Source organism: Gymnodraco acuticeps, unplaced genomic scaffold (genome assembly GCF_902827175.1).
Source record: "Gymnodraco acuticeps unplaced genomic scaffold, fGymAcu1.1, whole genome shotgun sequence".
In the NCBI taxonomy this organism is placed as follows: Eukaryota; Metazoa; Chordata; class Actinopteri; order Perciformes; family Bathydraconidae; genus Gymnodraco; species Gymnodraco acuticeps.
Window position 1 is genome coordinate 244,187 of NW_022990794.1, and position 23,285 is coordinate 267,471.

General features: G+C 48.1%; 1 protein-coding gene across 1 annotated transcript in view; it reads right to left on the reverse strand.

The window, feature by feature from the left end:
- LOC117557092 (synaptonemal complex protein 1-like) overlaps positions 1 to 22,928 on the reverse strand; it is a 40,657-nt gene extending 17,729 nt beyond the window's left edge. Inside the window, exon 1 of the mRNA XM_034232776.1 lies at positions 21,594 to 22,928. Coding sequence (XP_034088667.1) covers positions 21,594 to 22,928 — 1,335 coding nt within the window. The remainder of the gene's footprint in view (positions 1 to 21,593) is intronic.
- Between the last annotated feature and the right edge of the window lie 357 nt (positions 22,929 to 23,285).

Genomic DNA, 23,285 nt, shown 5'->3' on the forward strand with positions numbered 1-23,285 from the left:
TACTAAGCCGAGTGAGGCCCTGCAGTGGAAAAGCGCCATTAGTCTAAGTTATCTCAGTGGGTCTCAAACGGTTTGGTCACCATTCATGTAAACACATAATTTCCATTTGAGGGGTGAGTGCAGGGCCGGTGTTCCGGATTAACTTGTTTCCCGATCAACTTGTTTCCCAATCAACTCGTTTCCATGGGGTGCGTGGCTTTCGACTGAAATACACATTTCGATCACTTTCTTCTGTCGTTTACATACATATTTTGGTATATTTGGCTTCTTAGGAAGACGTTGATGCACATCCAGTACCAGTGTGTGAGGTTGTGATTACGATGGCGATATCCGGACGCGAACAGCGAGGACTACAACAAGACAAACGAGTTGCTCGAATAAATCATTTAAACCAGCTATTGTTTCCAGACTTTCTAGATAAGCTAAAGACATTTAGCTTATCTGCTAAGGAGAGGGCCCGCCAGATACTTGACATTCAAGGCCTAGGAGACAGCAAGCCATCTCAGCTAATGGAGAAAATGCTAAATCTGCTAGGGGGGGAAGATCCCCGGATTTTATTCACGGAGATTTTCCTGCGTCACTTGCCTCCCCGGGTCCAGACGGCGCTGGCCAACACGCCTGTCACGGAGCCCCGTGCCTTGGCTGAGGAAGCGGATCGTTTTTTCCTGGCTACACAACAGCCTGGTGCAGAGACATTAGCCGCAACGCTCAGCGGCCCATCTGCAGTCAAGAAAGCGTGGCGGAGGCAGGACACGGCTGTATCGAGCCGGCGTGGAGACGCCGGAGAGTGCTTTTACCACGCACGTTTCGGGACAATGGCGAAGAAATGCATCGCTCCGTGCAGCTACAAACCCCCGGGAAACAAAGGGGCCGGCGCTCAGTAGTGGCCCTGAGCGTCGGCGGCACGTGCAGGCTCCTCTTTCTGTGTGACATGGGCGCTCAACGGAGCGTAGTTCCAGCGTTGAGTGAAGACGTCACCCGTGGTGGGCACGGACCGCGATTGACGACGGCTAACGGCGGTCCCATTCGCATGTACGGCGTGAGGCCTATGTGTTTGTGCATCGGAGGACAGCGGACATTTCTTTTCCCCTCCTCGGAGCGGATTTTTTGTGTGCCCATGGGACTCTTAGTGGACGTTAAGAATAGGCGTTTGGTTGATGCCTTAACGTTTTCTTCCCTCGTGTGCACACTTGGCAGCGCAGCGTACGACGGGCTGTCGGGCTCGCTGTCGGGGGCAGACACGTTTTTCAGACTGTTGGCCGAGTTTCCAGACCTGTTGCTGCCCACCTTCTCTGCGCTTACCACTAAGCATGGCGTGGAGCACCACGTCACTACCGAGGGGCCTCCTGTCTACGCCAGGGCCCGGCAGTTGAACCCTTCTAAACTGGCTGTAGCGAGGGCGGAGTTCGCAACTATGGAGCGCCTGGGAATTGTCCGCCGCTCCGACAGTCCTTGGGCTTCCCCCCTGCACGTCGTCCCCAAACAGAACGGCGGGTTCCGCCCGTGCGGGGATTACCGACGACTCAACGACGCCACTACGCCTGACCGCTATCCGGTGCCGCAAGGTGGACCTGGTGCGTGGATACCACCAGGTGCCCATGCACCCCCTGGACATTCCCAAGACAGCAGTGATAACGCCTTTTGGACTTTTTGAGTTCCTGCGGATGCCTTTTGGACTCAAGAATGCCGCTCAGACGTTCCAGCGCCTGATGGATTCGGTGCTACGGGACCTGCCGTTTGTGTTTGTCTACCTCGACGACATACTCGTCGCCAGCGCTTCAGTGCTGGAGCACCTGTCCCACCTGTTGGAGCACCACCCAATGGCGGTGGTGGAAGGTTCACCTCTGCTCCGTGCGTCCCTTGATGACTGATGATGATGATGATGATGATGATGATGATGATGATGATGATGATGATGCGCTAGTCAAATTACAAAAGAAGGAACTCAAAGCACCAGGATAGAAGTTTAAACAATAATCTGTTTTACTGGTAGAAAATAACAACACACAATACAGAACACTCTGCAACAGTACCAAATACAGAGTGCTCCGGGCTGAATTCTACCACCGTGTGAGATACGTCCCACGACAGTCAGTCAGAAGACAGCACAGAGCATAAGAATGTTACAGTATGTATACACATAAGCGGGGAGGAGTTGTGTTGGTTCATCCTCCCTAGCTGTTTGTTATTGGCGAGTTCACTTCTGGGCGAGCTAGCCAGTGAGTTGGCAGTTCTCCATTGGCCAGTTTCACTTCTGGGCGAGCCCAAGACAGTGAGCTGGTAGTTCTCCATTGGCCAGTTTCACTTCTGGGCGAGCCCAAGACAGTGACTCAGCAGTTTGTTGATTCCATCTCCTTACAGTGTGTGTGTGTGTGTATGTGTGTGTGTGTGTGTGTGTGTGTGTTTGTGTGTGTGTGTGTGTGTGTGTGTGTGTGTGTGTGTGTTTGTCTACCCTCAGGCAGTCCCACAGTCATGCTTTGGAGTCATATCATTTCACAGACAGAGGACTCTTTAACAGAACGCACACACATTCCCCCTAAAACATCTTTAACACACACATCTGTTTAAACCAACTATTCCAAAATGTGGTGGCAATTTAGTACTTATAACATGAAAGAATAAAACAGAGAGAAATCAATATAACACAAACACAGGTATGGTTGAGCAGTAATTAATTATACATAGCTACGACAATAAACACACATATCCTCCCTATGCATGTTTGACGCACACACATCCTATCCTCCAGCTCACCACACCAATGTCACATGTTTTCCTTTATGCAGTGGCGGCGCCAGAGTATTTTTGTTGGGTAATCTATGGTAGGGCTAACCCATACAGTGGTGGGGCTCAAGTCAGTATTTGCAATGTAATTACATACACGCTATATCGCCCCCCTTGACAGTGAAACGCCAAGCGTGAGGCTTTTATTAGTCTCCTTTTATCAGCTAAATTACATCGAGAGCAACAGGTGTGAGTTAAACAATACAATAGCCTATTCTGCTAATTCCACGTTGTTACAACATGCTACGCAGCGGAAGAAACAAGAAAAGTTGGCATATAGAATTGACACGGAGAGGGAGAGAGAGAGAGGGAGAGTGAGGGAGAGAGACAGAGAGAGAGACAGACAGACAGACACAGGTAAACAGAGAGAGACTGACACAGCACACAACAGGTGGCCTGTGTCTCTATTGTCATACAAAACACTTTTTCAAATGACTATTACAAAATATATTCAAAACTGACTATTCACTCTTCAGGTGGGTCGTGTGACTCTGGCACCTGTTCGACTTGTACCTCAATGCGAGGGCGTTTAAGAACAAATCTATCCATCCGAAATATACAATTAATCCTAGAAGTTCTGCTGTCTGTCTGCAATTTACTCTGCGCGAGTTTGGGACTTTTCACTGTGAACGTGACTTATCTACGTATCAGTAATGCATGACGCAGCAGACCCAACGTTTCTTTGCTCTGATTGGCTGTAGGTCTATTCAAATTGCATTCGGAGGCATTTTGATCTGACCGCGGCCGCGCTGATATTATAACGCCAGAGAATTTTCACACCTTTAGTGTATAAAACTCCCCCACTACTTAGACTATTCCTTGCACTCCTCTAGCATAAGCCCAAATGGTCTCAACCTTATTGCGTCAGTAACGTCGGGTTACGTATGGTAACCCTTGTTATATTAGCACAGGCGGAGCCCTCTACTGGACTCTATGGGTACTACCTTACCCTGCGAGCATTCTCCCACTGAGACTTCTATAGACGTAGCCGGCCTTGGGCGGGCCTACCTGAATGCGCGCGCATCACACCGTATAAAAGGAGGCCTCACCTCCTGACTATCATCCTACACCTCTCTTCAGCGAGCGGAACAGGACAGACAGTGCCCTGGGTAGAGGGCTCCGCCTGTGCTAATATAACAAGGGTTACCATACGTAACCCGACGTTATATCTCTCACAGGCTCCGCCCTCTACTGGACTCTATGGGTACAGTGGGTGGAGCTGCGATGTATACGCGCACTGTCGTCCAACAACAATATTCCACCCTACTGCCCCTGACCGGCTTTTATGGTCAGCAGCTGCTGCCCCACATTCTCCTTTAACCCGGTTGTAACCGAGGAGAAATCTGGGCTGTGGCTGACAGAGCACACCCTGCTGCGCTTACCTCGCAGAAAGTGTGCTCAAAAAACAGTGCCGGGGGACCCCCCCCCGCCCATAGACGGATGGGGAGAGCCCCCTCGGCCCCGAATGGGCTTACTACACGCCTGCCTCCCTGAATCCCTAAGGATAACAGGGAGAGCGTCAGAGCCCACGTCCCACACTCAAACACTGACCCCGTGCAGAGTGTGTGGACTAAAGTGTGGAGGGCTACCCCCCTCCTGCCTCTCGACAGGAGGAGAGTAGTCCTCCAGCCCTGTAAGGGCCCAGTGCGCCCCCCCGCCCCTCCCGGGACCCTCAGAAGGCCCGAGAACAGCGAAGGTGCATTACGTCCGGGGAGGGGGTCAGATGCCAACTGACCCACAACCCCCCTCCCCCCTACCAGTCCTGTGTTTCCCCCGCAAGCACAGACGAGGAGAAAGAGCCCGACATGTCCAAGAAATAAAACCTTATGAAGGGGCCTGGCGTCGACCAAGACGCCGCTGTGCATATATCCTCCACACTCACACCGTTGAATAAGGCTGTTGACGCAGCCACAGCCCGTGTGGAGTGTGCATGAACCCCCGTGGGGCAGGCTCTCCCTGCCTGTCCGTAGGCATGTGCAATGCACTCGCAGAGCCAGCCTGCCAGGCGTTTCTTGGACAGAGCTTTCCCGATCACCCCGCCCCCGAAGCACACGAATAGCTGTTCGGTGCGTCTAAGGGCAGCCGTGCGCTCCACATAACATGCTAGCGCACGCACCGGGCAGAGGAGGTGCAGTTTAGCTTCCCTGGTCCCACCATGGGGGGGAAGACTAAAACCCCCTAACTGAATAGCCCTTGACCTGAACGCACTCCTTAGGCTCTTGGGCACAAAGGAGGGGTTCGGTCTGAGTGTCGCGCCGCTCTGGTCACCCCGATCTGTAAACAGCTCGGGTGCACCGACAGAGCAGTTAACTCGGACACTCTTTTGGCTGACGTTAAGGCAAGAAGCAAAGCTGTTTTCCACGACAATGCTTTCAGAGAGGAGAGCTCCAGAGGCTCAAACGGCCCCGAGGCCAGAGCCTCGAGCACTAGGGGCAGGTCCCACTGTGGGGTGGAGGCGTGCACTACTGGGCGCAGCCTCCTGACCCCCTGTAAAAACCGCGACATCAGTGGTTGACTAAAGGCTGACCTGCCGCCAAATCCCTCATGGCAGGACGAGATGGCTGCTGCATACACTTTCACTGTTGAATGCGCAAGCCCTCTGTCCACCAGTAACTGTAAGAAGGATAAAATAGAGCCTAACTCACAAGATAGGGGCTCTATTCTCCGCTCCTCACACCATCGCTGGAATCCTAGCCACCTTGGCCTGTAACAGGCTGTGGTGGATCCAGCTCTAGCTGCCTGGATAGCCTGAATAACACTATCAGACAATCCACCCTGTCTCAGCCTGTCCCTCTCAGGAGCCAAACCTGGAGAGGACGGCCGAGAGTGGGTAACGCCCCGATTGCACCTGCCTCTTGAGACATCGCCCCCAGAACTGGGGAACCGCCCAGGGCTGGCCCACCTTCATCTGTGTCATCTCTGAGTACCACGGCGCCCCAACGCGATCCGGAGCCACTAGGATGACTGACAGACGTTCTCGCCTCACTCTCCTCAGGAGGGGGAGAATGAGACGCAGCGGTGGAAAGGCGTATAGCAGCTTCCTTGGCCATGGCTCGTGTGCAAACGCGTCCACCCCCAAGGGTGGGTCGTCGCTCCGAGCCACGGAGAACCACAGGGCACAGTGGCTGTTTCGCCGGCTGGCGAACAGATCCACTTCCGCTCTCCCGAACTGGGCCCAGATTTGCTTCACCACCCTCGGGTGAAGCACCCACTCGCATGGCAGGGGGCCGCTCCTCGACATGAGGTCGGCCCCTCTGTTCTCCAGTCCCGGGATATGGAGGGCTCTCAGAGATAACACCACCTCTGAAGCCCATAACCACAGTTCCTCTGCTGTGGTCAACAAGGCGGCAGATCGAACTCCGCCCTGCCTGTTGATGTAAGCCACTGTGGTGCTGTTGTCGCTCCTGACCATTACATGCCTCCCTTGAATTAGGGGCCTGAAATGCTGGAGGACTAACACTACCGCCCGTAGCTCTAGGAGGTTGCTGTGTCGAGACTCTGTTAGAGCCCAGCGACCACCTATAGCGCTCTTCAGGCAGGTCCCTCCCCATCCTGTTCTGGATGCATCCGTGAACACTGTGATGTAGGAGGTCACCCGTCCCAGTGGAGACCCCCTCCGGAGGTGATCCGGAGACCCCCAAAACCGGAGGTTGCCCTCCACTGAGGGGGGGGGGGTGGTCACCAGCCGCCGCCTGTGCCTCTTGGGATCCAAGCGCAGGCTGGAGAACCACCTCTGCAGGCGGCGCATATGTAGTAACCCTAACGGGACCACCATGTGAGCAGCCGCCATGAGACCCAATGTCTGCATGACAGTAAAAGCTGTCACTGTTGCCCCCTGTCGCAGCCTGCGCACCCCCTGAAGAAGGGACGCACGTCTGCTCTCTGACAGGGTGGCGTGCGACGCGCCTGCATCGAGCACCACACCCAAATACAGCGCCCGTTGGTGAGGTATGGGGGTGCTCTTTTTCCAATTGATCGCAAAGCCCAATTTGGTCAGGTGTGTGATCAATTGTGCTGTGCAAAACATTGCCTGTTCCCGTGACCCAGCCATGACTATGAGGTCGTCTATGTAAAATAAAACTCTCATGTCGTGTGCGCGCAGCGGTTGAAGCGCTGTGGCCACACATTTGCTGAATGTGCGTGGGGATAGGGAATAGCCGAACGGCAGCCTGTTGTACTCGTAGGCTATTCCCTGGAAGGCAAAACGCAGATACTTTCTGTGCTCTGGAGCAATTTCTACATGAAAGTACGCGTCTTTCAGGTCGATGGTGGTGAACCAATCGCCTGGCTGCACAAGCCCCAGTAACTATTTCATAGTTAACCTGCGGAATTTCCTGCAGGAAATGTGGCGATTCAGGCCGCTGAGATCTAGAATAGGTCTAAATTCCCCTGTCTTCCTGAGAACCAGGAAGTACATGGAATAAAGATCATTTTCTCTGTGCTGAGGGTGCACAACAGACACAGCCTGTTTCTGCACCAGAGCCTGAATCTCTGCTGAGAGGAAACACATCTCCTCCTGGGAGGAAAGATTTACCTCTTGCATGCCCATAAAGAAGGTGGGTGTGGGACACCCACAAGACAGTGGTCCATGTGATACATTGGTACAGTGTATAGACATGTGGTACAGTGGGACGCTGCAAAACTGGAGTGAATGGCCCCGTTTCAGCGTCCTGTCCCTCCACCTTGTAAGCACACAGCTGAGTTTCCATTCCCCAGAACATTGTGTTAATGGACAAGCCCTCAGGTGTGGGGCAGCAGCTATGAAGCTGTGATACTCTCTGGTGACCCGTTCCGCCGCAAAAACTCCCCGCGAAGGGAAGATTTGCCCATGGAGGGTTGACACAGAAAGGGCCGATTATTTACTGAGGACCCTGAACGCACCGCCGCGCGCTCTTGTGTGAGCGCGCGCTCCACCCTAATGCTGTTCTCACCACTACGGTAAACAGCATTCATCGGAGTCTTTATAGGCGTAGTGTGTTTTACTAAGGTCCCTGAACGCACCGCCACGCGCTCTTGTGTGAGTGCGGGCTCCGCCATAATGCAGCCTTTACCACTACGGAAAACTGCATTGGAGTCTTTGCTCTAGGCGTAGTGTGTTCTCTGACAGCAATACGCCGGCCATAATGTCCTTGTACCCGCATAGTGCTCTCCCTTAGATAGCACTCCCTGCGGTTCATCCCTCTCATCTGCGCATGCCCACTAGCCACCTCCTTTACAGGAGCTGCAGCATGGGGCAGCGAATGGGGAATTTGTACGGTTAACATTGTGTGTAAGTGTGGCCCTTGTGGAAACAAAAGACACTTAGACTTGGATACAGATCAACCTCATTTCTATTTAGAAAACGTAGTGATCTGTGCACTATACAGGGAGGAGGCGGGATTCGCCCCCTCGTCCCGGGCGGAGAGATTTTCTCCCCCCGCCAGCCAGATCCGTAAAGACGGAAAGCCCGTCCCCGTGAGTGCCGGCACGCCGGTTCCACGGGGTGGGCCGCAGAGGTGGAGGGCGCCGCGGGCACGGGATCTCCGTCTCGTCACCTCTCCCTTCGTCTCACCTCTCTACTGAGGTCTTTGAACGCACCGTGGCCCGCCCTCGGGGGAGGGGGGCCGCGCGCGCCGTCACAATGCCGTCTCTTTGAAACGGACATTATGGGGAAAAGTGGAATTGTGGAGAGAAATTACTCTTACTCTGGGATAAATGCAATAGTCTTTACTGAATGCATTTTTCCCACACACATACCTCACTCCAGAACTAGAGTTTACAAACGTAAACCACCGTTCTCCTGCGGGGGTCCCTGAACGCACCGTGGCCACTCTCACGAGGGCCGCGCGCCCACGTATTAATGCTGTATTTCCCATTGCAACGGTGAAATGCATTAATCGGGGCTATTATACCAGGCAAGGTGTGTTTTCTGACAACAGCACGCCGGCAATAGCGTCTCTTGAACCCGCACAGTGCTTTGACAGCACTCGGTTTATTCCACTCACGTGCACACGCCCCCCTGCTGGCTCCATATACTGGGGTTTACAGCGGGGGCGGGGAGTGTAGGACAGTGTTTCTTCCTCTGGGAATGGGCAAGAAGCAGCCACGCTGCGACTACTCCTCATCCCGTGAGCAAGGAGATTGAGCCAAAGAGCCCTCCGTAAACACGGGGGGCTCCCAGGAGATCAACACAATCCTCTTTGGAAAGTGCCACGCGGCGTGATATCCCAGGGACATCACACGGCGGGCAGCGGCGGCGGCGGCCTGTGATGAAGTAGGGTCGACCCCTATATCATGTGAAGCCACCGAGCACCGGTCCCCAGGGGAACCGGGCCTGGGGCAAGGCCCGTGGACCAAGCTACTTATTCGGCCTTGCGGCCCAATAATCGCTCTGACCTGGTGAGGCGGGGGCATCTCTAGCAATGAGTGAGTAGCCCACACACCCGCCGCCATGATCATCATCCAGGGAGAGTACAGCCCTGGGCGGTGGACTTCCATGGACGCCAGACCCGGAAGGAATGGCGAACGTGAATGGCACCGCCTCAGCCATATCCTGGTCCCCCAAACACTCGAATATAGCAGTGGCGACTCCCTGGAGGTATGATAACTCTTTTTAAACGTCTCTCAGTCTTTCGTGGAATCACCTCCGCTGCTGAAGAGAAAAGGATGATAGTCAGGAGGTGAGGCCTCCTTTTATACGGTGTGATGCGCGCGCATTCAGGTAGGCCCGCCCAAGGCCGGCTACGTCTATAGAAGTCTCAGTGGGAGAATGCTCGCAGGGTAAGGTAGTACCCATAGAGTCCAGTAGAGGGCGGAGCCTGTGAGAAATATAACGTGCACTTGTTATAGCAGGATCAGTTTGCATGTTATGGACACGACCGGTAGATTTTCGCAATCCGTGTTCTCAACATGCTTACTTTAACATACTTTTTCATGGTCGGGCTAAGGTAGGGCTAAGCCATTTCTTGATATGGCTGTAGCCTACCCCAGCCATACCCTGGCGCCGCCACTGCCTTTATGAAAGCCATACTTGTTGGGGTTTAACAGTCATCATCTCATGACCTCCTTAGGATCAGTTAACTAACAAAGATTAACTGTTCCCATACCCTAAGGCCATCTCTGAACTTCCCTTCCACTCTGAAGTCAGCTTACTTAAAATGAATGCATCTATTGATAAATCAAAAGGACCATTGTCTCTAACTGTGTGACTCACATCATCTCATGACTTCTTCAAGTATCTGGAAACTGTAATCAAGGTATTAGGGGTGTAACGGTATCCGTATTCGTCCCGTACCGTCACGGTTCAGACGTCACGGTTCGGCACATGCAGTCACACGGCGAATACGCCTTTTTTTACGAGTGGGAAAAAAGTCTGTCACTCAGGGCAGTATTACACTATATATAATCCAGGGGGCGGTATTGCGCCTAAAAGCCAGCCGCCCGTAAATAACAAATGAAGAACAAGAACAAAACACAACAAAACGAACACAATACATGAAGAAGAAAAGTTAGCTATGGCGAGTTCACACAACACACAGGAGCTAGAAGACCCACCTGCTTCTTTTAAATCAGGTGTGTGGGAACATTTCAGGTTCCCTGTGGACTACAACAATGATGGGGTGCGAGTTGTGGATCGGACGAGGACGGTGTGTCGGCGTTGTTTGACAGCGGTGCGGTATGCTAGTGGTAACACGTCAAACATGCTCAATCACATCCGAGTCAGTCTCAGTCCCCAGCGAGAGGGTTTTCTCAACGGCAGGTGACATAGTTACCACCAAAAGATCTGCCCTCACTACTGACAACGTACAAACACATATTTTTGAAGAAAAACTTGAAAATAGAGTAAAGCTTGAGTACCTTTATTTAGGCATAATAGCCTCACACACTCACAAGTTAACATTAACATGTTAGACATTGCTCCTAAAGGTACAGATTGTATTTTGTTTTATATTTATCATTGTATTTATTTTATCAGGAGATGTTATACAGTTCTGTATTGCCTTTTATTAATTGTGATTGAAACACTTTCTTATTATTTATTTTAATATTTTCAAGACATTCTTTTTAGTTGTACAGCTTATTTACCTTATTTACCTTTACTTACCTTTTCGTTTGACAGCCATTATAAATAATATGGCCAATAATAATGTGTGCGTGTGTGTGTGTCTTACTGTTTGTGGTTTGTTTTTAACTGTGTAATACAGTTAATGATTCCAAATGTTAGAGTTCCATATTTTCATACCAAAACTTGCACTACTGTTAAAAATAAATAACAGCAAAACAAATTATGCATTTGGGACTTTTTTTTGCTTTTCCTTGTTGTACCGAACCCGTACCGAACCGTGACCCCCAAACCGAGGTACGAACCGAACCGTGACTTCTGTGAACCGTTACACCCCTACAAGGTATGTTATATTTGAGAAGATCCAATAATTGACATATTTCCTCCTCTTATTCATTTAAGCTTCCAGATTATACAGAAAACTCTTACAGACAATCTACTGAGTTCTGCCCTCGAAAGCCCAAAATGACTCTCTGAAAAATACTTATCAACGGGTAATTATTTTACTTAAAGCAGAAATCACAGATTGTCCTGTACCATTATCTACTCACAAATAGCCAAAAAACCACCTTCTGATTATTAAAAAGTCAAGTGGAAGAAAAGACCATTTGCGCTAAATGTACTTCTACTAAAAATGGGACATCATTATAGGAACATCAATATAAAAAACCTCTCTATATTTAAGAGGAAAAAATGGACTTGTCCATCCAAGTTTTAATACACATATATTAGATGACAATAAAATGAATATACCAGAAATACACTGTATTAAACTTTTTGCCATAACACTTTACTTCAATTCTTCACACCTCAGAGGTGGAGGCTGTTGCGGCTTTTCCTCGCCCGCTCACAGCCCAGTCGCTCCGTGAGTTTCTGGGGATGGTGACCTTCTACCACCGTTTCATCGCCCGGGCCGCACACATCATGCGGCCACTGTATGAAGCGTTGAAAGGCAAGACCCCCGTCCAGGCGATCGACTGGACAGCAGAGGCGGACGCCGCTTTTGCTTAGGTCAAAACCGCGTTGGCTCAGGTGGCTTTGCTGGCACACCCATCATCTGCGGCTCCCATCTCCATCACAACGGACGCGTCGGACTACGCGGTTGGCGCGGTGCACGAGCAGTGGGTGGAGGGCGCTTGGCAGCCGCTCGCCTTTTTCAGCCGCCAGCTGACGCCCAGAGAACGCAGATACAGCGCCTTTGACCGAGAGCTCCTTGGACTTTATTTGGCCGTGCGGCACTTCCGTGAATTTACGGCGTTTGTTGACCACAAGCTGCTCACCTTTCGCCATGTCAAAAGTGGCGGAGCCTTGGTCGGCACGTCAGCAGCAGCAGCTGTCCTACATATCAGAGTTCACTACGGACATTAAGCACGTGGCTGGCAAGTCAAATCTGGTGGCAGATTGCCTCTCCAGAGTCGTCATCGGTGCCGTCCAGTTGGGCCTGGACTATACTCGCATGGCGGCGGACCAGGTCACAGATCCCGACGTCCAGGCTCTGAAGGTGGAGGGCGCGGGGCTGCGCTTGGAGGACGTGGTGTTCGGCGAAGTGGGCGTTACCCTCCTGTGTGACGTCTCCACGGGCCTGTCGCGGCCAGTCGTTCCCGCCAGCTGGAGGTGCTATGCGTGCTTGTCAGCGCGCTAAGGTGCACCGCCACACGAAGGCCCCTTTGGAGCGTTTCCTGGTGCCTGAGAGGAGGTTTGACCACGTCAAAATCGACCTGGTTGGTCCATTGCCCTCCTCTCAGGGCTTTTCCTACCATGTCATGTTTTTCCTACCATGTCCATCATGGTGGACAGGACAACCCGTTGGCCGGAGGCGGTTCCTCTCGTGTCGACATCAGCCGCAGACATTGCCAGGTCTTTCATTGCGACGTGGGTGTGTCGTTTTGGCACCCCGTCAGACATTTTCCCTCTGACAGGGGCTCCTAGTTCACGTCCGAGCTCTGGAACGCCATGGCGAGTGGTCTGGGGGTTAAGCTGCACAGGACTACCGCTTATCACCCTCAGGCTCTGTGAGCGGTTCTATCGCTCCATGAAGGCCGGCCTCACGGATGGGAATTGGGTCGACAAGCTTCCCTGGGTGATGCTGGGCCTGAGGACGGCGCCTAAAGAGGACCTGCAGTGCTCTACGGCTGAGATGGTATACGGTCAGCCGCTGAGGGTTCCTGGGGATTTCCTCCCTAATGCATCGGCTCCCTGGTCGGCGACGGCCCAGCGGGCTTTCCTGCAGGACGTCGCTGGGTCTTTTGCTCCGGTCCCTACTACTCAGCACGGTACTCAAGTTTGCCGGGTTCCGCGGGGCACGTATTTATCAGGCACGACGCGCACAGAGGCCCCCTACAACCCCCTTACGATGGACCTTTCCGGGTTTTGGAGCACGGGGACAAGCACCTGGTGGTCGACCTGGGTGGCAAAGCCGAGCACGTCTCGGTGGACCGGGTGAAGGCTGCTTACCTGGACTTAGACCAGCCGGTGGTGCTGGCTCGACCTCCGCGACGGAGACGCCCCCCGGCCTCGACGCCTGTCACAGAATTGGGGCCTGCGGCTCCGGCCCCATCTCTTCCAGCGGCCGCCCCTTCAGAGGTCGCCTCCCCGGCTCCCATTCTTCGGAGTCGGGGTGGTCAGCTTGTCGTTCCTCCCCGCCGCACAGACTTTGTGTACGAGTTAATTCTGGGGGGGCTTGTGTGGTGACAGTTACGGGACATAATTCACTGTGGCTTATAGTGTGTGTTGCAACCCGGACCCGTTAGTGAGGGTACCGGGGTGAGAGTTCATTCATGCTAGCTAGTTACACAGAGCAGCTCATGTACTCACGTTGTCTGGATTAATAATAATAAAGTGTGGAAATCCATTCTGAATGCACTGCCTCTGACTCCCGTTCATCGGCTCTACAACAGTTCTGTTTCATATGGGTTTTTCCATAGATCTACGTGGAGGTGTGTGGCGCAGTGGGTTGTGCGTAGGTGTTTGGATCAGGGGGTCACAGGTTCAAACCCGACTGCAGTCGGGTTGTCGTTGTGTCCCTGGGCAAGACACTTCACCCCAAATTGCTCCTGTGGGGATTGTCCACAGTATTGAGCAAGTCGCTTTGGATAAAAGCATCGAACAAGTAACATGTAATCTAGTCTCTTTATTTGCCCCTCAAAATGCACCAGATTGATGTATTTAACTCCAAAATTAAAAAATAAATCTTACCGGGGGGGAAAGCCCCCGGACCCCCTGAAATAAATTCATGTGTCTGTTGTGATTTGTGATTTGTCCACATTTAGACCAATCACAGCGTCACACTCTGCCGCCTATTCTGGATTTGTTTATTGTGCATTCTGTAGACTCCCATTTCTGTTTGAATTACAAAATGGACATCAGAAATTGGCTTAAAAGGTCTAAGGATTTATTCAAACGAAATAGCGATGAAAGAACTGCAGTCGATGGTACTGCTGGCGACCCTGCACCTGCCGTTGCAGCAGCACGCCTTAATGTCACAAGCTTGACCTCGGCAAACCCCGGGGCTGAGTTAGCGAGCCCAAGCCTTGACTCATCAAGGCGGCCGCCACCAACGTTGTCCTCCGAGCAGAGATGGGGTCGTTACTAAAAAAAAGTAATATATTACATTTTACTTTAAAAAAAAGTAAAATATTACACTACTTCGTTACTCTCTGCATAAAGTAACTCGTTACTTTACTCGTTACTTTACTCGTTACTTTACTCGCAGGGCCGGCCCGCCCCTCCCTACAGGCAGATCACGCAGACTGCGGCGCACCTACAGTGTAAACGCGCCACAGTTTTGCCTCTGCGAGACTCCACTTGCACCCCCAATTACTATTGCATTAAGGAAGACATAACACATGTCTTTCTTTTTATATGCTCTAAAATAGGCTACCAGCCACACAACAAGCTAACAGTCTGTGAAACGTCAAGACACTAATGAATGAAACCAGTTCAAGACGCATTATCCTAATTACTTATTTAGTATTCCATAACTTAGTAACAGAGATGGTCAAACTAAAGTGGTAGAGACATGGCAGAATTCCTACAATAAAGCGGGACATTGAACTGTTCACCCGTGAGAGGGCTATCAACAAAAGAGAGCGAGCGGCCCCGTTGAGGGAGTTTACAGATGAAAAGACTCAGCCATGTTTATGCAGCACTGCACGTGGAGATGTGGTCTCGCAAGTCGCGCAGATTACATAGGCCTACATGTATATAAACCGATATAAACCTGCGGCGGAAACCCCTCTTGTCTGTCAGTGAGTGTGATTATTTTATAAAAGTAACGAAGTAACGCGTGTCGGGGCAATGTTAGTAACTGTAGTGTGATTACTGAATTATAACGCGTTACACTACTCCGTTACCGACAGAAGTAATATTATTACAGTAACGCGTTACTTTATAACGCGTTACACCCAACTCTGCCTCCGAGGCACAGCTCCTTGTGCTCCTACCATCACCACCTGCGTTGCCACACCCTGTACCACACCTGCCAGCATCCTCCTGCTCCGTGCTCCGTATGGTTATTTTCATTTATGTTGTTTTTTTTCTGCACAGTGTAGAGTCTTGTTGTGATGAGAGGAATGGAGGTATTTAATAAAAACCTTGCTCGCTGGAGAATAGCTAAAGAAGTCCTGTCACAAGTTAATCGGAGAGGATCACAGCTGGCCACGGATCTCGATGCTGCATTCGGGCTGTGAGTAAACAACTTGTGTCTTATTTTTAGGCTGTCTGGAGGTATGGACAGCTATCAAAGCTACTAAACATCACATTAACAACGATGTACAAATGAAAGTCGGAGACAAATACATATTTGAAATGATTTATTCACGTTTGCAATGTTTTGAACAGACATCCCCAGTCACCTCATTGTCATTTTGTAGTCCTCGCTGTAGCTACGCGTCCGGATATCGGCATCGCAACCACAACCTCACACACTGGTACTGAATGTGCATCAAAGTGTTCCCATGGAGCCAAATATACCAAAAGATAAATGTAAACAACAAAATAAGCGATCAAAATGTGTATTTCCTGGTTATTCGACAATGGCTCCTCAAAGTACACGCCCCATTCCTACCGTTAACGTAACGTAACGAGTTCCCCGGTGTAACCAGTTAAACGGTAACACCGGAGCCTGAGAAACTCCACCGGCGGTCATACGAAGGCTTAAGATGCCCTCACGAATGGCCCGATGTTGCTACGATCAGAGCCGAATTTGAACATTTCCTTTATCGTGTATCCATCTGGTTGTTTTATTGCACAACAAAATTATGTAAATATATTATGTAAATAACCCAATTTGTGTTCTGTGAAACTGAAAAGGATATAATATATTATTTTGAAGGCGAGTTGACAGGAAGTTGTTGTTGCTATGGAAACAACAACATTACGGAGAAAACGTAATATCTTCTACATATAAAGACGGAGAAAGTAAAGAACAAAGTCTGAAGATATCAGTACAGTATCATAGTACTGTAACATAATTGTTTGTGCTACTTTCGTTGCAGTTGTATGTCTTAAATGTAATGTAAATGTTGCCTTTGTGTGTGGTTCGGGGCCATCATCGTGCGAAATTCACAATTCAATATTCGTGTGTCCATCGGGTGTACATTTCGGGACAGTGTGACAGGGGCTTAACAGGATGCTTGTAGCTGACCGGGTGTTGTGCTTCGGGGGTGTGCGGAGTTGCAGTAATTGTGTGAGGTAGAAGGGGGTGAAAACCACCCTTGAATTATGGGATTGGAGACAAAAAGCTTTAGGAATCCAGACTATAACATATAATAAGTACCCTGTATCAAGATTGATGCAAAACAAGTGAAATTTGACCTTTTTAGAGAGATTTAGAAAAAGAAAACCCACCTACAGTATGGGGTCATTTGGGTGTATTTGCCATATCTCTGGAACCCATTGGTCGATGTTGGTGATTGACACCTCTTTTGAACCGTTAGAGCCAATAGAATCGAGAGGAAGTTCCTAAATCCATCTAAACATTACCATTGGTGAATGAGAGTGATGCGCAGCCAGCATGTCCAAAACCGGAAGCTCTCATACACAGTGATGATACTTATATCATTGGAATCTGTGGAATCTCAGCTTATGATATGTTTGTGCAGATTCGATGAAGTATAACATATTTCTACCGTGAGTTAAGTGCGTTAGCACTCTTTCGCTTAGTGCTAATTCATACGCTTGGTGTTAGAGTTGTGTTTTGTTTCGGTAGAAATGGTTCATATCGTCAGTTAGCTGAGTGTCTTCCCGTTAAGTGGGTATGACACATTAATAGGTTGTCAAATGTTAAGAAGCCCTGAGACACAGTTTTGTGAAAATGTTGCTTAACAGGTTAATGTTTAAACAGATCTAATAAATGTTAACTGTTTAAATATATATCCTGAAATGTTCCTGTTATTTAGGGGTGATAGAAGCTAAGGAATTGTTTTAGTTTTTTTTTAAATTAAGGTTATTTTTTTGCCCCTAGTGGCTAAAACTGCACATCACACTGAGACTCTTCTGGAAACTATTTCTATATTTAACGAATCTTTTTTTTTTTTTAACCAGATCTAATAGCTGTTAAAGGTGGGGTAGGTAATTTTGGAGAAACCAGCTAGAATGCGCTAGAATTTGAAAATACACAGCCGGAAAAAATCTGCCACTTCCTCACAGAGCCCCTCCTCCAACACACACGAACGCGCACATGACCAATGAGGGCACAAGATAAGTTTGTGCACAGATGGAAGGCTGACAGGCAGGTAGGCCATCCAGTTATTTTTGCCGGGCCGGCTCAGATGATTGGTCGTGCTTTTTACAGCGCCACGGCTTCCACAGATGACATTTTGTAATGGATGTAAAGACTGCATCTAACTAGATGTTGTTCTTCTCTAGAGGGCAATACTGCACAATCACTGTGAGTTTAAGTCTCTACTGGATTTATGTGTATGCGTAATGGATCAGGGTTTTTTTTTAACTGTAATGGCTTGAAATCGCCTACAGTATGTTTTGGGTGACCTTTTAAATTTAACCAGATCTTTATTTTGCTACCCTTTTCCTGTTTTTTAGGAGTGCTAGAAGCGAAGGAATTTTAAAATGAAGGTAATTGTTTTGCCCCTAGAGGCTAGACTCTAGCCTAAAAAAAACTATACTATTACTACTACTACTACTATTACTATACTATACTAACGATACTCTAGCCCAGGGTTGGCCAACCAGTCAGAGGTTAAGAGCCACATTTTTTCTATGTTACTGCAAAGAGCCACATCAAACACACTGATACCGCTTGTTTCAGTTTTTTGTTTTCTGGAGACAAGATTTCAACCACGTCACTGATGCATTTTTGTGGCATTGGCAGGGCCGCCTTAATGCACGGGCTGACCTGGGCTGAAGCCCAGGGGCCTACGGAGATCAGGGGCCTATCATGAGCCAATTTTTTTTTTATTTCGGATGTTTTTAATTTTTTTTTAAATAAACAAAGTCTTGGCTTTCAGAATATTAAACTTTTATTTCCAAAATCACACGATAAATACATTTTTGAAGCTTGTAAAGGGAAGAAGACAGCTCTCCCTCGCCACTCTGCTGTTCTGCTGTTCCCCTCCCTCCGCTGAAATTATGAATGTAAGGCGTATAGTAATCTTAGATAACACGGCAGGGTCCGTGACAGTTTGTTTTCATCTGGTTTCAAATAAACAAAGTCTTGGCTTTCAGAATATTAAACTTGTTTCGGCAAATTCAGATGATAAATACAACTTTGAAGCTTCGGCATAATACTAACAGCAGGCATGACAACAGCCGGTGTTTCTCGTGAGTGTTTTCCCCGGGAAACAAACACAATACACACAAACGCAAAAATACACAAACACACACACACACACACACTTGTGAGCTTCCCCCAGACCAGTAATCCAAACGAAAATATCTTCCCTCCGTAGTATTTTGATAATTTGCTCCGCTAATCAATCAGATCGATGGATTCCAGAGATTTTTCTCAAAAATGATGACTCCGAAACAGTCAGTGGGCACCACCTAACAGCCAATCAGAATGAGAATATGTTTCACATGTGATTTATTGAAATTGCGAGTGATTGAGTGACGAGGACTTGCTACGTGGAGGGGAGCCAACGGCAACCGGACAGATACATGAGGGAGGCCCGATACGTCACTCATCTGGAGGAGAGGACCAGGCGCGCGTGGCAGAGTGGAGAAGTGCGATCACAGAGCCTGCCGAGGCTATAAATGACTTTGATTTGTTGTTTAAATAGGGGGCCTACAAAACCAAAAAAAAATAAAAAAGCCCCAGGGCCTGATGGCAGGTTAAGGCGGGCTTGGGCATTGGGATATATATTTTTTAAATCCTCTGGAGCAGAGAGAGGAGCTGTGGATTATTGTTATTGATTAATGCATCAGTGTTTCTTAGGGTCAAAAACACTAAACTCACAACTTGAAATGAAAGCGTTTAGTTTATTTAATAAAAGAGCTCATGTTCAATGTGAAAAGTGACAGTAGTTATAGATTATTTGCAATTTGGTGCTATATAATATATTTAAAAAAAAAAAATTATATATATTTTTTAAACACCTTGAATTTCAGGGGGTGCGCGGGGCTCCGTTGGCGGGGTGCAGCGCCCCTCCAAGACAATGGTAGGGGAAACACTGGATAATGTTTAATCAACGATAGGTTTTCCCCCCCTCAAAGGTGATTGGTTCACTGCATCGCAGGTATTATTGTGATTGGCTCTTGGGCCACATCCAAATTAGACGCGCTGGCATCCTCTCATACTGACACCTGACACCACACATACACACGTAGGGAGAGCCGGGACGAAAGTAACACGGGACGAAAGTAACGGAGCGATTTTATCCGAGCCCAAACAACTTTGACCGGCCAAATTACGTCAGAATTATCAGCATTCGATACTTAACAGACCTACTAAATATCAGGTTTAACTCTGAGGAGTAGTGTTGTCACGGTACCAACATTTTGGTTTCGATACCAAGTCAAGAATTGCGATTCCGATTCTTTTTCGATACTTTTCTTAAAAAAAGGGAAACAGTCTTAAATGTAATTATTGTGCTTTATTTCACACCAGAACCATAACACAAACTTTTAAACAATGAGAACAATAAATAAAATAAATGACAAGAATTCGTATTAAATAAAATTAATACATGTCTTACAGACAGGCCGAGGCGCAGCGGCAGTTGCACTCCCACTTGCAGCCATGCTTCTCGTTTTCTCACATGCTCTGGCAGCTAGCGCATGCACGAGAGAGGGGAGGGACTTAGAGCGTGCTTGAGAAGGGAGGGGCTGCAGGCACGGCTGCAGTGCAGGGAGTGGAAGCAGAGCGCTGAACACACACGGCTCTTATTAAACAGCGCTTTCTCACCGGAGTACTTTTCTCCGTCATTCTTAAAGTACCGTTACTAATGAAACGGAGGAATCGTACCGTTTTTAACGGCAGGGTATTGTGGTACCTTTCAAGTATTGTATTTGGTACACCGTGCAACACTAGTCAGGAGTCAGTGTCTCTCCCCCAAACTCACACATATAAAATTCGATATGAACTGAAGAGCCGCATGAAACTAGGCAAAGAGCCGCATGCGGCTCGAGAGCCGCGGGTTGGCCACCCCTGCTCTAGCCGCTTAAGTCTCTACTGGATTTATTTGTATGCGTAATGGATCAGGGTTTTTTTTTTAACTGTAATGGCTTGAAATCGCCTACAGTATGTTCTGGGTGACCTTTTAAATTTAACCAGATCTTTATTTAGCTACCCTTTTCCTGTTTTTTAGGAGTGCTAGAAGCGAAGGAATTTTAAAATGAAGGTAATTGTTTTGCCCCTAGAGGCTAGACTCTAGCCTAAAAAAAACTATACTATTACTACTACTACTACTACTATTACTACTACTATACTATACTAACGATACTCTAGCCGCTTAAGTCTCTACTGGATTTATTTGTATGCGTAATGGATCAGGTTTTTTTTTTAACTGTAATGGCTTGAAATCGCCTACAGTATGTTCTGGGTGACCTTTTAAATTTAACCAGATCTTTATTTAGCTACCCTTTTCCTGTTTTTTAGGAGTGCTAGAAGCGAAGGAATTTTAAAATGAAGGTAATTGTTTTGCCCCTAGAGGCTAGACTCTAGCCTAAAAAAAACTATACTATTACTACTACTATTACTACTACTACTATACTATACTAATGATACTCTAGCCGCTTAAGTATCTTCTGGAACCTTTGTTGATGTTTAATAAATTGATCTAATAAATGTTAACTGTTTAAATATATATCCTGACTGAATGTTATTATATGTTATTGCTCACTCATTTTGAGCTTTAGTCTGTTCTGGAAATGTTTTTATGTCTTACTAAAATCTGTTGTTGTTTATCATGTTTTCTAAAGTTTCATTGTCAAGGCTGCCTTCTTGGTAGTCGTCGGGGACATCTGGGACGATACTAGAAAGGAAATTAATGAATCTTCTCCACCATGGTGTTTTCAAGGCGGCTATCTCCTGAACACAACGTTCTTTCACTTGTTGGAGTTCACGGATTCTCTCAAGCAAATTCATTATCTCTGAATCCTTCTCAACAAAAATGCGTTCCTTCTGTTGTTCCAGTTCGTGATTTCTCTCATGCAAAGTGACTATCTCTGAATCCTTCTCCTCAACAAAGCGTTCCTTCTGTTGTTCCAGTTCGTGGTTTCTCTCATGCAAAGTGACTATCTCTGCATCCTTCTCCTCAACAAAACGTTCCTTCTGTTCTTCCAGTTTGTGGTTTATCTCATGCAAAGTGACTATCTCTGAATCCTTCTCCTCAACAAAGCGTTCCTTCTGTTGTTCCAGTTCGTGATTTCTCTCATGCAAAGAGACTATCTCTGCATCCATCTCCTCAACAAAACGTTCCTTCTGTTGTTCCAGTTCGTGATTTCTCTCATGCAAAGTGACTATCTCTGCATCCTTCTCCTCAACAAAGCGTTCCTTCTGTTGTTCCAGTTCGTGATTTCTCTCATGCAAAGTGACTATCTCTGCATCCTTCTCCTCAACAAAACGTTCCTTCTGTTCTTCCAGTTCGTGGTTTCTCTCATGCAAAACTACTATCTCTGCATTTTTCACCTCAACACAACGCAACTTCTCTTGTTTGAGTTCCTGGTTTGTCTTTTGCAAGGCAGCCATCTCTGCATCCTTCTCCTCAACACAGGGTTCTTCCAGTTGTTTGAGATCCTCTGCTTTGTCATTATGATGCATCTTGAGGAGCTTTTCATATTTCATGTTCAGTTCCTCATAGTTTCCGCGCAAAACTTTCTGCTCAATTTTCAGGGCATTCATTTTAACATTGTGCCTCACTTCTGGTTCCACCTTCACCTCATTTTCCTTCTTGTCCACCTTCGCCTCCTTCTCCACACAATGCTCCTTCTCTTGTTTCAGTGTTTGGTTTTCCTTCAGCAAAGCAGCTATCTCTGCATCCTTCTCCTCAACATAACGTTCCTTTTGTAAATGGAGTTCCTGGTTTCTCTCACACAAAGCAGCTATCTCTACAGATTTCTCCTCAACATAACGTTCCTTTTGTAAATGGAGTTCCTGGTTTCTCTCACACAAAGCAGCTATCTCTACAGATTTCTCCTCAAGACAACGCTCCTTCTGTTGTTGGAGTTCCTGGTTTCTCTCACACAAAGCAGCTATCTTGACAGTTTTCTCCTCAAGACAACGCTCCTTCTGTTGTTGGAGTTCCTGGTTTCTCTCACGCAAAGAAGCTATCTCTACAGCGTTCTCTTCAACACAGGGTTCTTTCAGTTGTTTGAGTTCCTGGTTTGCCTTTCTCAAGGCAGCCATCTCTGCTTCGACCTTCTTGTGTGACCTCTGGAGCATTCCGTATTTCATGTTCAGGTCCTCATTGTTGACGCGCAAGACGTTGTGCTCAATTTTCTGGGCTTTCACATTCACATTTTGCCCAGATAGCTCTGCTGCATTCTCTGTATATGCTTTCAGCATCGCTTCCTTCTTCTTAGTGCCTTCAATCTCAAGCTTATTCCTTAAAGTCCTTTCCTGCTCCAGCAACAACTTGATTTCCTGATTTTCTTTTTGCAGAATCTCGAGCTTGACTTCCATCTCATCTCTATTGTTCATCTCCATCTCTACTGCGGTGATGAAATGACCTGTTGTTAAGCAAACTGAATATAATTGTTCAACTGAATTAAAGCCACAAAAATGGAGTTCACTTAGATTATCTCGTTAAAATAGACGTGCAAGTCTACCTAATGTTAGCTTGCTACAAAACCTATTTCTGCAATGATCTGACACTAACTGGAACAGTTCCTTCTGCCTTCTGACTGATGCTCTGATGAATTCACCGTCACAGCTGAGACCTGCAAACTTCTAAAGCATCAAGGCAAAGATGATGTCATCAATCTGAAGGTTCCATTTGCTGATGTCAGCGAATGCATCAGCTGACAGGAAGTAAGAATGGACCCATGCTGTTGCCTAGCAACG